Genomic DNA, 16,534 nt, shown 5'->3' with positions numbered 1-16,534 from the left:
GACGACGACGACGCCACCTCCTCCCCCTCCATGGCCGCCGCTTACCCGGCTGCCGCCGTCGCTGCTGCCGCTGCTGCATTGTGGGAAGCGGCCGCCTGAGCCGGACCCACCTCACTCGGCGCCGCCGCCGCTGCTGCTGCTGCTGCTGCCGTCGCCGCCGCCGCCTAGACCGACTCCTGCCTCTGCCGGCGCCATCGCCATGGGGGCCGTGACCGACGGTGAGACACACAGACGAAACCCCGGGCGCCGGCGTCCCAAGGCGGGCGGCCGTAGACGCAGCCCACCCTTCCTGCCTGCCTGCCTTCCTTCCTTCCTTCCCTGCCTTGCCTGCCTTTCCCGCTTTCGTGGCTCGGACGGGCCCGGCTAGAGGCGTCGCGACCGCGGTCCCGCTCCCGAGGCAAGGGCCTCTTTAGGCCGGCTCTTTTCCCTCCCCGTAGGGTCGCGCTGGGTTCTTCCTCTCCCTCACGTTTTTTTTTTACCTCAGGATCTCATTTTTCTTCTCTCCCCTCCCCCACCCCGCCGCCGCCGCCGCCGCCCTCCACCTCCATGCCGACCCCACTTTCTTCCGCCTCTTCCCCCCCCCCCCTTTTTAGGGTCTCGGTGGTCTGAGCCGCCCCCCCCCCCATCTCGTGGCCCAGAAAAGACCGGTGAAGGGAGACGTCGCTAAACCATCGTTTGGGGAGGAGGGGGGGGCTTTTAAAGGCATTAATGGCCGTTAATGTGAGGTGGGCACAAGATAACCCTTTTACAATGCCTTTCGCCGCCACCTCCCCTCCCATCAAGTTTTCCTCCGTTGAACTGGGAGCCAGTTTAGCCTACTCTATTCCCACAGCCCTGCTTCTCCTATTTAATAGCAATGAATAATGAGGTGTTTTTTTTTAAATAATAATGATAATTACAGTGTGCCATAACGAGGGGTTATGCAGGCACCAGGAAAGAGGGAGCACGTCCTCAAAAAGGGGGTTGGGGACCGTTGTGCAGCGGGAGTTTCATCAAATACTAACAAGAAAACAGCCAAAATAAGGTTCTGGCATCTTAAAGACTAATTGCTATACTGTACCTCTGTTGTGAGCTTTCGTGGAACAAGGCCACTTCTTCAGACAAAAGATTGAGACGATAGGCCATATAGACTCTTTGTGGTCTAAAGAGACAGTGTTATTAGCTGTATTCTCACTCTTATGTCTGAACAAGGAGACATGTTCCACAAAAGATCACATTAAAATATAATATTAGTCTTTAAGGCATCAGGACATTTTCGTCTTCTTTATTTTTTGCTTTTGTTGATATGCTCGTGTAACTATCACTTTGCAAACAACAAACAGTAAGTGTCAGATTCTTCAGTGATTGTCCAGAGTGGATTCAAAAATGGATTGTGGTTGCTTTCCATGACTCTTTGTTTATTTAAAAGTCTGAACAGGACATACAGGTATACACTGAATGCTCAGGCACTCTTCTTTATGCAGGGTTAATCTTCACTAGAAATCTCATGCCTGGGCACCTATGCAATGGCAAATCAAAGCGTTGCAGTAGTTAAGAGTGAGTGCACTCTAGTTGCAACTAACTACTGTACAGGATTTTATGCACAGCTTATCTCCTGTTTCTTCATGTCTGTTTTCCTGGTATCAGATATAACGTCTATAGAGAGAGTTGTCTGTGGGATATGTTTTAAACATTTATTGACCTTTTCCTCATTAATTCTGCCCTTTAATGATGATGGTTTTCTTTTTCCTTAATTAGATAAATCTAAGTAACATATTCACTGTTTCTTGTATTCCAGAGTCTACTAGCCTATTCCTTCTTAGATGTGTAAACTTAATTCAATTCAATGGGACTTTCTTCTGAGTAGACCTTTATTAGATCATGTTGTAAAATCCCATTTGTGTGACTATGATGATTGCTGCATTGTGATTAAGCCTTAATCCTACACATACTTTCAACTAAGTATGTGAAATTGGATGCTTTTTAAAGGTTAATAGGTGTAGGATTGGGTGGTTGCCTTTTCTCCTTGTCTGCTGGGAATGTCTTACAGTAATCATTACATTGACATTGCTCATTTAAAAAGATTGTTTCTACTTTAGATGAAGTTATTCGCAAGCGACTTTTGATTGATGGAGATGGTGCCGGTGATGACAGAAGAATTAATTTGTTAGTGAAGAGCTTCATCAAATGGTGCAACTCCGGATCTCAGGAAGAAGGGTATTTGCTATCTTATCTGAAAAATGAAAAGTAGCAGTCCTCAGGCACTGATACTGGATAGTATCTGTTAATTTTAGTAGCTCCTGGGAAGAGTATACAGTGACGTATACGAGGAACAAATGATATTCCAAATTTTATTATTGGAAGAAAGGTATTTTTAAAAAACCAAATATTTAAACAGTGTAAACATCATACTGTATTGTAAATAACTGAGCACAAATTACAAGACACCACTTAATTAGTTGGTGTTTTCAGATAAATGCTGTCCAGCACCCTCTGTAATACTGTGAATGTTTTTGGCAGGTGTTGGAAATGGGTTTTATAGCACAGACTGAATAATATGATATAGGCTAACTAAGCAGAATGTCCTGGAAACGTGTATTGTTTTATACTTCCAGAAGAAAAAAACAAATGCTACAAGAGCAGCACTTATGGATATCATCACGTGTAGTCATTTATAGTGTAATAAATGCATAGGCAAAGGTAAAAGTTCCCCTTGACCTTTAGTCCAGTTGTGTCCAACTTTAGGGCACGGTGCTCATCCCCGTTTCCAAGCCATAGAGCCAGTGTTTTGTCCGTAGACAGTTTCCATGGTCACGTGGCCAGCATGACTAGACATGGAACGCCATTACCTTTCCACCATGGTGGCATCTATTTATCTACTCACAGTTTTTCATGCTTTCAAAATGCTAGGTTGGCAGGAGCTGGGACAAGCAACAGGAGCTCACTCCATCATGTGGATTCAATCGTACAGCTGCTGGTCTTCCGACCCTGCAGCACAGAGGCTTCTGTGGTTTAACCTGCAGTGCCACCAGGTCCCTAATAAATGCATAAGTAGTGTTTATTTGTAACCCAAAAATCTTCCTTCAAAATTGCCCTTGATGCATTAATATTCCATTCCCTGCATTGGATGTGCTGTATATTTTATCTAGGAAAGTTTTTTCTTGCTTTTGATAATTCATATTTTGCTATACAGTTTATGTATGAAATATGACTAAGTCATTGAATGGGAGCTGGTTAAGGAATTACCGGTAGCCCACCTAACAATGCCCTGTTTAGCAGTTTTGTTATAACACGCTTTTCACCACCCTCTCAAGAGTCAGTCAGTTGTTCTTTGGTTGGGGCAAATTGTCCTCCCTTCCCTTTCACCTCTTTGTCCTTCTCCCTCCCTCCCTGAGCTCCTTTTCCCACACATTCTCCCAGACAGAAACACACACTTTATCCATACCTACCCACGTGTGTGTAAAAGCAGGCAGAGAGGCAAGCAGTTAGTAAGAAGCTCTTCTACAGCTCCTTTTCACTTTCTGATCCCTCCACATGCAATAAAGGCAGCAAAGGGAATAAGTGCCTGGGGCATCTCTCTCTCTCTCTCTCTCTCTCTCCCCTTTCCTTTTTTGCCCCCCTTTAGCCCTCATACACAATACACACCCCTTCCATGTTTCTCCTTTCTCTCTTTCCCCCTTCTCTAGTGCCACAGATGTGGAACCAGCTCAAGCTTTCTTATATATTTTTTCACCTATCCAGGAAAATATATAAAGACCCCATTTACCACAGTTCTGGCTAGCACTCTTTTCTGGGAATGCATGTTGACCACTGACCAGGGAATTACTGTAATTTTATTTTTAACGATTTAAAGGCTAAATATTCAACCATTACTATAATACAAGAACACTTACTGAGGGGGAAGTTTTTAAATTACAGATTGCCAAGGACAGACACACACACTTCCTCCTTTCGTAGAAACATAAAGAAATTGGGGGGAAAAGCAGAAATAATTGGCCTATTGTAACAATATTCCAGTCCCTTGACAATTGGATATGGGCACTATTGCTTTGGGCTGTAAACTGATAAAATGCTTTTGGTTTTTATTTATCATTTTCTTTTTAATTAGTGGAATTATTCAGTCCATATAAATTTTACTGATTGCTTAACTAGTTATAATCTATTTTATCAGGTCCATTTACTTTCCTTGAGCTTGAGATTCTAAAAGCAGCTAAATGTACTTTTCATTTATATTATAAGAAAACAGTTTAAAGAGTATTCTGTAGCTACTTTAAATAAATATAAGTTTCCTTTAATGCCTTAACTGAAAATTGGAGCAGTAATCACTATCATGTTGGAAAATTCAGTTACAAATATGATTTATTTTTCTTTTTAATGGAGCTAGGAAAGGGCTTTTAAAGTATTTTCACTTTGTCAGTTCCTGCTTCTTTTGTAGTTCCTGCTCTGTGCCTTTCAGTAATCAAGGCTGCACTTTTATACCCTTATATTGGGGAGTAATCCTCATTAGTGGTACTTAACTTTGAATAGATAGGTATAAGTGTCCACAATGTCAGGTCACAAGCCAGTATACATTGGGTGCATGTACATGCAGATTCTGAGTTAACAAAGTTACAAATTGGTCAGGATAGGTTAAGATCCTTCTCACTTGCTTACATTCTAAAATGTGAAATACAGGAGCAGAAATATTGCATATAAGAGTAAAGAGAAGTGCCTTTTTGACTATAGATGGCTGACAAGGAGATTGGGGCAGCTGTTTTATTTATTTATTTATTTGATTTATATGCCGTCTTTGTAGCATCCCCATCTTTTTGACCACCTTTATGTTGCTGAGACACTGAAAGAAAAAAAGACTCCCTTTTCCTTTTGCATCCATTCTTCTGTTGCAATTAATTGACATCATTTAACCAGGATATTTGTACAAGAGCAATTTAATTGATGTGATGATAAGACATGTGTTTAAAATAATGACTCTGTTTTGTAATACTTATGATAAATTCAAGAAAACATTCACAAGAACAGGTGGCTTTGAAAATGAGTGAAAATGCCTGTGAATGTAGAAATAATGTTAATTTATATTAGTTTGCATAAAGCTTAATTGTACAGTAGGGCCTTTGGGAATCATTGCTAATGTTCATCAGTTAGTAACCTATTGAAATATATTAATGCAATAAATTCTTTTTTGTTTTTCAGCTACACACAGTACCAGCGCATGCTGAGCACATTGTCACAATGTGAATTTTCCATGGGAAAAACCTTACTTGTATATGATATGAATCTCAGAGAAATGGAGAACTATGAAAAAATCTACAAAGATATAGGTAAACATTATTTCTATACAATATTATTGCCATATGGAAAGGGATGTTTTAGAAAAAGGAGAAAGTTCAGAGATATTTACACATAACATCAGGCGGCATTTTAACTATGAAACCTCCCATCCTTAGTTGTCTTTATCATTTCATAAACTGAAGTCTGAAGGGCTATCTACATGCCTGGGACAGTGTTTTAATTTGTGGTTTATTTAACACCTCATCCTACATGAAGCTAAGTCCCAGAAAGACTGTGATAATTTATTTATTTATTTATTTTATTTTATTTATTTAATTTATTTATTTAATTTATATGCCGCCCACTCTACCCAGAGGTCTCTGGGCAGCTTACAATAATTAAAATTCAATACAATAAAATGATTAAAATACCATTAAAATACAATTAAAACTGCCATCATCAGGACCCACAGTTGTTATTTTAATTAAAAGCCTTCTGGAACAGGAATGTTCATCAGTAGCCCAGCTGTCCTTAGAACTGATGATCAGCCAGTTCTGGCAGGGACACAGTCCTCCACAGGATCAAATATACATCTTAATTCTGCTTTGTAACAGGGGAGCAGGTCATCGTCATGTCATAGAACATCTTTTAGTAGCCTAAGATGATGACTGATTTACCTGGGAAAGATTTACCTTGGCCATAGTCATAGCGATGCTAAAGAAAGACTTTCATTTTCTCAGGTCTTTTAATCTATTCCATCTCAAATTTGTTGTATATTGGTCACTGTTTTTATGCTGCTTTTATGTTTTTACTGTTCACCTGTTGGTGTCTGGTATAATTTGTTTTTATTGTTGTTTTAATCTACTCTAGGAACTTGCTTGTAGGTGTCATATAATTATTTAAAATAATACAATCCTGTGTCCTTTTCCATAATTTTGACCAGGAAACACATTTGAGTTTATGGAATTTAACATCTACGTTTTTCTATTTTTCTGACATTCTTTCAAAAAAAAATTAAGTGGATCTCCGTGCTGAGCACCTGACAATAATTGCAGTGTGAGAATACACCAGCTATTATGATTTATAGACCTGCTCACAATATGAATAAAATTTGGAAGCCAGATGCTTTGTGTTAACCACTTACAGTATGGATTTTTGCAGTTTAATAAATTGTCTTTGTGATATTTGTAGATAATCACTTTTAATTTTATTTCTTTGAAAGAAAATAGCATTGCTGCAGCACATGAAAAAATTGCTGAGTGCAAAAAGCAGATTCTTCAGGCAAAAAGAATACGAAAAAATCGCCAAGGTAAGGATTTTTTCACCATTAAGTAAAAGGGCTGAAGCAGAACACTTTGCATATATGATTTGTTGCCTGTTCTAAATTATCAAAATATGGCTTGCTAAATCTAAATAAACCTGAGTATGGTTGTTGTGGGCTCTTTGGCCGTGTTCTGAAGGTTATTCTTCCTAAGGTTTCGCCAGGCTATGTGGCCGGCATCTTCAGAGGAAAGCACTCTGTCCTCTGAAGATGCCGGCCACAGAGACTGGTAAAACATTAGGAATAACAACCTTCAGAACACGGCCAAAGAGCCTGAAAAACCTACAACAGCCATTAAATCCCAGCTGTGAAAGCCGTCACGAATAAACCTGAGTATGTTACAGCAAACTTAGAATGTCTCCTTCAAAGTTGCTCAGTCTGTAGATGGTTCTTGGTTTTCCAGTCATATGGTAAACACAGAATTGAGTGCCTTGCACACTCAATTGTTGGGAGTCCAGAGACCAATTTAGGTGTAATAGAAAATGTTTAATAGTTTTCAGTATTAGTGTGGTTCAAACCAAAGCCTAGTTCTCAAATTAGATTTTCAAATAATGTTATAATTCTGTTTGCAGTAATGGTATGCAGGCAAACTATACTTGCATGGGTTATAACATAACTCCTCTGTATATATCAGGTCATGTGTTAGCATGATGCAGATTCCCTGACTCACACATAGCTGCTATATCAGGTAAAAACAAAAGAAAATGAAATACAAGACAAAAACATTGTGACACTTCAAAGACTAACTGCTATATTTTAATGTGAGCTTTCATGGACATGTCCAGTTCCTTTTGATTTTGCTTGATATGTTAGCAAAAACTAACATAACCACATCTTCTAAAACATACTATAGTTTTCTGTATATAAGATGATACTTTTGTCAAAAAGCTTTAGATTAAAAATTGAGGGTCATCCTATACACAGAAGTAAGCCAAAGAGAGCCGTGTAAGTGCCCATACCTTGCCTTTGCAAACAGGTTTCCTTCAATCACAAGGCTTAGCTTCTTACAGTCAGGAGACTTAGCTTTCTCCAATCATGAGCCTTATGTAACTGACATCAGCTAATGCTGAACAAACCAATTGGAATACAAACTGTTGGAGCTGGAGCATATAGACAGTGCTCAGATGCAACAGCGTAATGTTGGAGCGTTCTGAACCCAGAGGCTGAATAAAGTGATATGTTCAAAGCTAAGTGTGATGCATAATACGATAGAACGGGTATGTAAATTTTACTTAATTACTAAATAAAAATGTATTCTGTTTTATGTTTAAAATATTGATTTCTTAATTTAGAGTTAGAAATGTGTGGGGACATCTTATACACGGAAAAATATGGTAACTGCCATGTGAGCTATGAAGTAGGGAGTAGATGTGTATTGAAAAGACTATAGGTCGATCACTTTGACCTGAGGAGAGTCTGAGTTATGAGTGCTGGTGCTTTACTATGCATTTAACAGGGAAAGTCTGGGAATGCAGATATAACTAGATCTGTCAGTTCTACAAATTGTGTTGTTTTAATTCTTTTTTTAAAATTGTGTCAAAGCTTGGAGATGGGGCAAGTTATAAATATATATTTGCAAATCATTGACCTTGGATTATTACAGTGAAGCTACATACAATCCTTACAATCATTTTATTCTTTACAGAATATGATGCTTTGGCTAAAGTAATACAACATCATCCAGATAGACATGAAACTCTGAAGTAAGTATGAGTCCTAGCAGTTGATATACATCTGTATTAATAATAGGGACATTGCACTGTACAGTTTTATCAAGTCAAGTGTTTTAAGCCAGAAGTCTCTTTAAAAAACATAATATTTTGGAAGTATATTAGAAAAATTACTAAAAAGATTCAAATGTTAGTATGTATAAACTATGCTGTGGCTTAATACATTACTTGTCGTCTAGTCGTTTAGTTGTGTCCGACTCTTCGTGACCCCAATGACCAGAGCACTCCAGGCCCTCCTATCTTCCACTGCCTCCCGGAGTTGTGTCAAATTCATGTTGGCTGCTTCAATGACACTGTCCAACCATCTCATCCTCTGTCGTCCCCTTCTCCTCTTGCTTTCACACTTACCTAACTTCAAGGTCTTTTCCAAGGGGTCTTCTCATGAGATGGCCAAAGTATTGGAGCCTCAGCTTCAGGATCTGTCCTATCAGTGAGCACTCAGGGTTGATTTCCTTCAAAATGGATAGGTTTGTTCTCCTTGCAGTCCAGGGGATTCTCAAGAGTCTCCTCCAGCACCACAATTCAAAGGCATCAATTCTTCAGCAGTCAGCTTTCTTTATGGTCCAGCTCTCACTTCCATACATCACTACAGGAAAAACCATAGCTCGGACTATGCATACTTTTGTTGGCAAGGTGATGTCTCTGCTTTTTAAGATGCTGTCAAGGTTTGTCATCACTTTCCTCCCAAGAAGCAGGCGTCTTTTAATTTCATGGCTGCTGTCTCCATCTGCAGTGATCATGGAGCCTAAGAAAGTGAAATCTGTCACTGCCTCCATATCTCGCCCCTCTATTTCCCACGAGGCGATGGGACCAGTGGCCATGATCTTAGTTTTTTTGATGTTGAGCTTCAGATAATTTTTGCACTCTCCTCTTTCACCCTCATTAAGAGGTTCTTTCATTCCTCCTCACTTTCTGCCACCAGAGTGGTATCATCTGCATATCTGAGGTTGTTGATATCTCTTCCAGCAATCTTAATTCTGGTTTGGGATTCCTCCAGTCCAGCCTTTCGCATGATGAATTCTGCATATAAATTAAATAAGCCAGGGGACAATATACAGTTTTGTCGTACTCTTTTCCCATTTTGAACCAATCAGTTGTTCTATATCCAGTTCTAACTGTTGCTTCCTGTCCCACATATAGATTTCTCAGGAGATCGATAAAGTGGTCAGGCACTCCCATGTCTTTAAGAACTTGCCATAGTTTGTTGTGGTCAACACAGTCAAAGGCTTTTACATAGTCAATGAAGCAGAAGTAGATGTTTTTCTGGAACTCTCTGGCTTTCTCCATAATCCAGCGCATGTTAGCAATTTGGTTCCTCTGCCCTGTCAGAATCCAGCTTGTACTTCTGGGAGTTCTCAGTCCACATACTGGTGAAGTCTACGTTGTAGGATTTTGAGCATAACCTTGCTAGCGTGTGAAATGAGTGCAATTGTTCAGTAGTTAGAGCATTCTTTGGCACTATCCTTCCTTGGGATTGGGATGTAGATTGATCTTTTCCACTCCTCTGGCCAATGTTGAGCTTTCCAAACTTGCTGGCATATTGAATGTAGCACCTTAACAGCATCATCTTTTAAGATTTTTTAATACATTAATAGTTACATAATTATAATCATAGTTTGTATTGTGATCATAGAAAGACAGCTTGCTTAATCTGTGGTTATCCCCCTTATACTAATGTTCAGGGAAGGCCAGTGAGTCAACCTGTACTTTCTTGACAGAGGTGATACTTTGGGATTACCTCATGTTCATTGGGCCATACGGCACTGCAAGAATAGTGTCCCAGGCACCAGCATCATAAGAGGAACATAAGACGAGCCCTGCTGGATCAGACCAAGGGACCATCTAGTCCAGCTTCCTGTATCTCACAGTGGCCCCACCAGATGCCTCTGGGAGCACACGAGACAACTAGGGACCTGTCTCCTGATACCCCTCCCCTGCATCTGGCATCCATAAAAACTAGTTTTTGTTGCTTTCAACATTTTTAATAATCTTAAAATGTTAATAATCTTTTTTCAGTGCTCCAGGTTCAAAGGAAACCAGCAGCACTTGGTTGTTTTCTTTCAATCAGTAGTTGGAGTGAGGAGTCATATCAGGGTCAAATTAATTAAGTGTTGAATTCACATTTGGGAAATACTTGAGCTCAGCTTGCAAAAAAGTGAAATTTCCAGATGGTAAAAATCTTTAATCTAGCTTTACCATTATGTCCACCATGGTATTTTAATTTTTCAAGGCACAGTACAGATATTCTTTTACCATTTAATAATTATAACAATTTACTACTACTACTACTACTACTACTACTACTACTACTACTACTACTACTACTACTACTACTACTACTACTACTACTACTACTAATAATAATAATAATAATAATAATAATAATAATAATAATAATAATAATAATAATAATAATAATAATAATAATAATAATAATAATAAAAATAAAAATAAAAATAAAAATAATAATATGTCAAGTCAATTTTTACTTATGGCGGCCATTTTCAGGATTTTCCAGGTAGAGAGTACTTGAAAGTGGTTTACCATTCCCTTCTGGAGGCATACTGGGATTGTGCAGTTCGCCCAGGGCCACACAGGCTAGCTCTACTCACAGGAGGCATAGGGAATTAAACTCCCAGCCTCTAGCTTTGCAGCTAACTGGGCTATCCAGATAGCAATGCTAATGTATAGTAGCCCAAAATTTTGGAACTGTTACACCACATAATAATAGTTGCAATTACATTTGTTCTTGTTTTCGTGGTGCTTGGCAATACCCATGAAGACATGTAAATATTGTGGATGTATCCAGAGTACTAGCTAATCAACTGTTATTTCAACCACTAAAAATCTGGAAAAACTGTGTGGAGGTAGCCAGCCACCAGTATGATGAATCCTCAGTCCTAACTAATAAGATTTACCGACAGAGGTTTAACCAAGCTATGTCTGACAAGTCAGCATTGCCTCTATATGAAAGGGAATGGTTCTTGCCACCTTCAAAGAGGCAGAGAGAGGGCCACTTCAAAGATCTCTGAGAATTGTTCAGACTTCTGGCTTGTCATAAGTATTCCCTTCCTGGGCAATGTGCTTCAACAGGTGATTTGTAGGACAACTTCAGATGTTCTAAGTGTTTTCTTCATCCATTTCAGTCTGGATTTCAGGACTAAGTTTGGTATTTAATTGTTTGTTTGCCCTGTCTTAGAAGAATATAAGGATGCACACTATTAATAACCTGGGCTTCTCAATAGCTTTTGAAACCATCTAACCCTGGTAACTTTCTAAATCAGCTGACACAAGCCCATATATCCAATGTTCCCTAGTTCAGTAGGGACATGGTCAACATGTTCCTACTGAACTAATGTCTTCAGTCATCTAAAAATAACTAATAAGGTCAAATTTAATCCAGATAAGAACAAAGCTTTGTAGTCCTGAAAGGTAGTAGTCTACCTGCATTGAAATGAATAGCACTCTTGATGGAGACCATTAACTTCTGCCTCACCTCAGGAAATCATAGTACAAGCTACTTTCACTCAGCTTAGGCTAGTGTTGAGTCACAGCCTGTCCTGGACAGAAATAGCCCAGCAGCAAATGTCCATGTACTGGTACCTAAATTGACCATTGAGAACTCCAGTGACTTTTACATGGGACAGGCTTTGAAAATTGAATACAGGCTGCAGCCTGGACTCTATCTTGCTGGTGCTGAAGATTTGCCCTGACTCCCATCCATTTTCAGGCACCCATCAAAGTGCTTGTTTTAACCTTTTGAACTATAAATGGCTCAAGACCTGCTTTTGTCAAGATCTTATTTTCCCACGCTGATTTGTCCGTGTATTAACAGTCACCTAATGAAAGGAGATGCAGGTGGTAGAGGAAAATAGATAGGCCTTCTCTGTTGTAAAGCCCTGACTTTAGAGAGTTGTTTCCCAAGTTATTTCCAAAGTTGAGTTTTTCCCCCAGTATCATTTCATTTGCCCAGTTCTTTCATTTATGGTTTTAATGTTGTTCCGCTACTAAAAGGGCTGTTCACTCAATTGATATATTTTGAGATAGTTTTGATATGTTTGCTATTATTTGTGTATAACCTGCTCTGAGAACCAGTTGAAGAATGAAATAATAAATGATTAAAATGTATGATTAAAAATAAGTTGCTAATAGAAATGATTAAAATGGAAACAAAGAAATGTGTTTTCAATGATAACACAATACATTTAATTTTTTATTTTAGGCAGCTAGAAGCTCTTGGAAAAGAACTGCAGCATCTTTCACATATAAAAGAAAATGTTGAAGATAAAGTATGTTTTGTCGATCTTTTTTACTCTCATTCATAATGGAATAATACATAACATTGAGTTGTTCAGTTATTCATAGATGCAAGTGAGAATGACATATTTCTTCAGAATTCTCATATATCTCAGTATGTTTGTTTTGCCTTAGCTGGAGTTGAGACGGAAGCAATTTCATGTTCTTCTGAGCACCATCCATGAACTTCAGCAAACACTGGAAAGTAAGTTCCTCTAGAATGTAAAGATAATTCCTTGTATTCCTTCCTGTAAATGCTAGTCAGTAGTCAACTGTTTCCAGTACATAAACATGAATTTTTCCAGAAATATTTTAAAGCATTAAATGTAATATTTCAGATGATGAGAAACTTTCAGAAGCAGAAGAATCTTCAGACACTCCAATGAAAGCAGAAGATAAGCAATAGAACTTTTTTCCTGAACCTGATGAATAATTAGCAGTCTAGATTTTGTTCCCCTGCAAACTAAATCATGTTTCCATGGGAGTCAGTTTGTCTGGATGTTTGAAATATTTTTGTACAATATTTTGAACTGCAAAATAAAGTAATTTACTCTTGGGTTTCTAACGGTGTGTGGAAATATTAGTGTCCTGGAACCGGACTCTGCCCACTTTGTGTTACAGGATGTGCCTTGAAAGGCAACATTGCTGTGTTACCTGAACTTTTTGTTTCTGAGCCAGTTAGCATCCTTGTCTTTTCAGCTTAGATTATTGGAACTATGAAAGAGCAAAACCACATCTTGCTATTTATAATGTTTGTAATGAATCAAAATTTTAATGTACCTCTACTGTCTCATAAGCATGTTAGCAACAACATTTGCATGGAAAACAATTTTTTTTCGGTTTATGCTTCTTTGGTGTTCTTATGGACACCTTTTGAAACTGCTTAGAGGCCTGGAGTATCTTGTCTCCCAAAGACTCACAGTGTTGCAGCTCTGCACTTCTCAAAGCCAATAGTTGTATGGATTTTTCACTAATGTTATCCAAGAGATTGTCAATCTAGTAAGAAAATAGGAGAATACACAGATAAATAAATAAATATATTTGAGCTGCTACTCTTTTTAGTAATGAAAGTGACTGGCAATGAAGACTATGCAATAGATTTTATCCTGGAAAGTAGTATCTAGTAATAATTAAGAATAAGAGCTGGACTTCCATTAATTCATTGACTTGTCTTTAACGCCGTCATCAAAATTTCATCTGAAGTATTTGTATGGTGGGCTAATAATAATTGCCTTCCATAAAGAACCTTTTAGAGATTACTGAAATGATATGTGAGAAATGCTTTGTTCACATGGAACAAGGTATTTGATAAGTAATTTTCTATTTAATAACAAATGTCTTTTAAAATATGGTATAATCTCATGATATGTTCAGCAGCACATATTTGAAATTGAGAGGAGTCACAAGTACAAGATATGGCATGAATAGTGTTCAATACCTGTTAATAGTTTATAAAGAAAATGTGGAAAGTAATGGGTACAGAAACTCACAAATATTGAAAATTGTCCTAGCATCAGTAAACAACCAAAGAGTAGACAAAAGGTTATGATTTGCAAGAAAGAGCAATTCCCTGCAAAGGGATTAACCCCTGTGTGATTATCTTCATCGGAATTTTGCATAACAAGCAAAGATAGATTATTCAGTAGCTTGGGTAGAGATCAGATGACCTTATGCAGAGTTTTTTGCAAACTCTGGGACTATGCAGCCCTACTAAACAGCACCTGAGAAAGCCTTCAGAAAAGTATTCCTGAATTCCAGGACACTTCAGAACAGCACTGACATAGCCCAAAGGCTGCAGCATGCCTTGATATAAAAAAAAAAAATCATCTAGCATTCTAAGTTTTTCAGATGCTGGTCCTTTTGTACACAAAATCAATGCATAAGAGTTGGGAAAATCTAAAGTATACAAAAATGCAAAACAGCATTTAGAAAATAAGGGGTAGAAAAAAGCCCAGTGGAGTTTGAGTATGCACAGTCACCATGGCTGTTAGCAAGGATGAGAGAATGGAATAAAATGGCATAGAATCATAGAATAATTGAGCTGGAAGGGGCCTATAACGTACAGTGGGCTCTTGACTTAAGAACGGCTCGAGTTAAGAACATTTTGACTTAAGAACCGCTGTCATAGGAAAATATTGACTTGACTTAAGTACTTGGATTTGAGTTAAGAACTGAAAAAAATCCACGTGGGAGGCAGGGAAAGTGCAAAATTTGAACTTTCAGTTAACTGTTGGCCAGTGAAAAGGGTGCCTGTCTGCTTCCTCACTCCTCCCAGTGTTTAGAGAGTGGATTGGGAGACAGTCTTCGGACTGCCTGGTACTGTACTGCCTGGACTGTATTTTCCCTGCCTTCCCTGAACCTTTCTTGACCTAAGAAAAAAAGAAACAAAATATCCCCTCTCTAGTGGTCGAAGGCAGAATAGCAGCTTCCCATTAGTTTCTATGGACGGAAAAGAGCAGATACAGATCAAATGGTTTTCAATGCATTCCTATGGGAAATGCAGATTTGACTTGAGAACTTTTTGACTTGAGAACCGCCTTCCAATACGGATTAAGTTCTCAAGTCAAGACCCCACTGTAATCGTATCCAATCCCCTGCTAAGTGCAAGAATCCAGATCAAAGCAGATCTATCAGATTGTTGTCCAGTTTTCTCTTGAATGCCTCCAGCGTTAAGAGCATGTTATAGAAGAGGTCGGGACTGTTGAACTACAGTACCATTCCAGGATCTCACACACTTTTCTTCCATAAAGATTCCATGACAGGAATGATATATTACCAGACACAGTTTGAACATCTGGGAATATTTGTAATGAAGCAAAGCACTGATAGCATAAAAGTTCACATACCTTCTTATTTTTTCACTATGGAAAATAGGAACATGCTTGTAAACATCCTCACAAACACAATTCTTATGCCAAGTGTCACTTTGTTATCCCATCCCTTTCACTGTTGCGTCTTGGCCACATGCAGCATCTAACTTGTTCACCGTAGTGATGAGATATAGATACACATGCAGGCTCTGCCTTTAATAGCTCAGCTTCTGACCTTTCAGACTATCAAAGGATGATATTCTGAAGAGGGCTGCTGCCCATGTTACTTGATTTCCTCTTTTTTCATGTTAATAGACCAAGAGCCTAACTTTCCATTCTGCATGAAAGCTCAAAAGACCAGGCACCCTGATGTTTTCTACCCAACAGATCATGGGTTTGCTTTCCTATGTGCCCATTTAAAACCAGGCGGTAGCCTGTAGCCCTTGGCCGACTTTCAAAAGCTTCCTGAAAGAAATCATTTTAGACCTCCAGCAAACACAGCCTGTCCCTCCCATGGCAGCCAGCCTAGGACAGATAGAAAGGAAGAAGAGTGGGCCGATTTGTGTGGTCCTGTTAATCACTGGTATGCCCCCAGTGAATGAGCCCCAAGAGAATATGGGCCTTGATAGAAAGAAAAGAGTTTCCTCATTTGTGAACTAATCTTTGGCTGCAAGGTTGAGAAAGTATATTGATTATGATGTGTTAACTGGACAGGGTGAGGTGGTGGAACTGCACATTTTCAGTTTTAAAAAGGAGGTGCCATAACAAACATAGATCAAGGAATAATAATCTTGCACTTCGTTGAAGAAATGGCATGGGCAATTTAAGCTGTTTATACTTGAAATGGTGGACAAACTATCCCATGTAGGGTAGATCAACAAAGAACTAGTACAATAACTATCATCAAAAGCAACCCTGGATTATTTCAGGATGGATTAGGGTTCCAGCCAGCTATTATTAGGCAGAATGAGGCAAGTGCTTCAGCTAGTTTGGGGTGCCATGTAAGTCATAACAGATTGTTAATTAAGGTATTATCAGGAAAGTGTCATTGTCTGTCCTCAGGCAATTAAATAGCTTGGAGTGGCTGCTAATGAACATATAGCATAGAAGTAATCACTAAAATCCATTTG

The 16,534-nt window shown here is 38.8% G+C and overlaps 2 protein-coding genes across 5 annotated transcripts in view; one reads left to right on the top strand and one right to left on the bottom strand.

Moving 5' to 3' along the window:
* Nucleotides 1–179, bottom strand: part of ATXN7 (ataxin 7) — a 174,239-nt gene extending 174,060 nt beyond the window's left edge. Inside the window, exon 1 of one of the 2 annotated variants that reach the window (XM_072989355.2) lies at nucleotides 46–179. Coding sequence is in view for 1 of the 2 variants with exons in the window: in XM_072989352.2 (XP_072845453.2) it covers nucleotides 46–79 (34 nt within the window). In the remaining variant the exon portion in view is untranslated. The remainder of the gene's footprint in view (nucleotides 1–45) is intronic. The other variant, XM_072989352.2, reaches the window with a different exon arrangement.
* Nucleotides 87–13,159, top strand: THOC7 (THO complex subunit 7). 3 transcript variants are annotated; one of them, XM_072989359.2, is made up of 8 exons: nucleotides 87–218; nucleotides 2,079–2,196; nucleotides 5,170–5,297; nucleotides 6,470–6,556; nucleotides 8,214–8,271; nucleotides 12,521–12,587; nucleotides 12,730–12,799; nucleotides 12,933–13,159. In XM_072989359.2, the coding sequence occupies exons 1-8, from the start codon at nucleotides 200–202 to the stop codon at nucleotides 12,998–13,000; spliced, it is 615 nt and encodes a 204-aa protein (XP_072845460.1). In that variant the 5' UTR covers nucleotides 87–199; the 3' UTR covers nucleotides 13,001–13,159. The 3 variants fall into 3 exon arrangements, with proteins under 3 accessions (XP_072845460.1, XP_072845461.1, XP_072845462.1); XM_072989360.2 differs by lacking the exon at nucleotides 87–218 and adding an exon at nucleotides 265–397; XM_072989361.2 differs by lacking the exon at nucleotides 87–218 and adding an exon at nucleotides 698–725.
* The last annotated feature ends 3,375 nt before the right edge of the window (nucleotides 13,160–16,534 follow it).

This window comes from Pogona vitticeps, chromosome 2 (assembly GCF_051106095.1).
Source record: "Pogona vitticeps strain Pit_001003342236 chromosome 2, PviZW2.1, whole genome shotgun sequence".
Lineage (NCBI taxonomy): Eukaryota > Metazoa > Chordata > Lepidosauria > Squamata > Agamidae > Pogona > Pogona vitticeps.
The sequence above is the reverse complement of the archived record's forward strand: the minus strand, read 5'-3'. Positions and strand labels throughout refer to the sequence as shown.

Bases quoted from the DNA above. Each gene is read 5' to 3' on its own strand.
- THOC7 (XM_072989359.2), top strand. The intron at 6,557-8,213 runs GTAAGGATTTTT...TATTCTTTACAG, and splicing joins AATACGAAAAAATCGCCAAG to AATATGATGCTTTGGCTAAA. The intron at 12,800-12,932 runs GTAAGTTCCTCT...GTAATATTTCAG, and splicing joins ACTTCAGCAAACACTGGAAA to ATGATGAGAAACTTTCAGAA.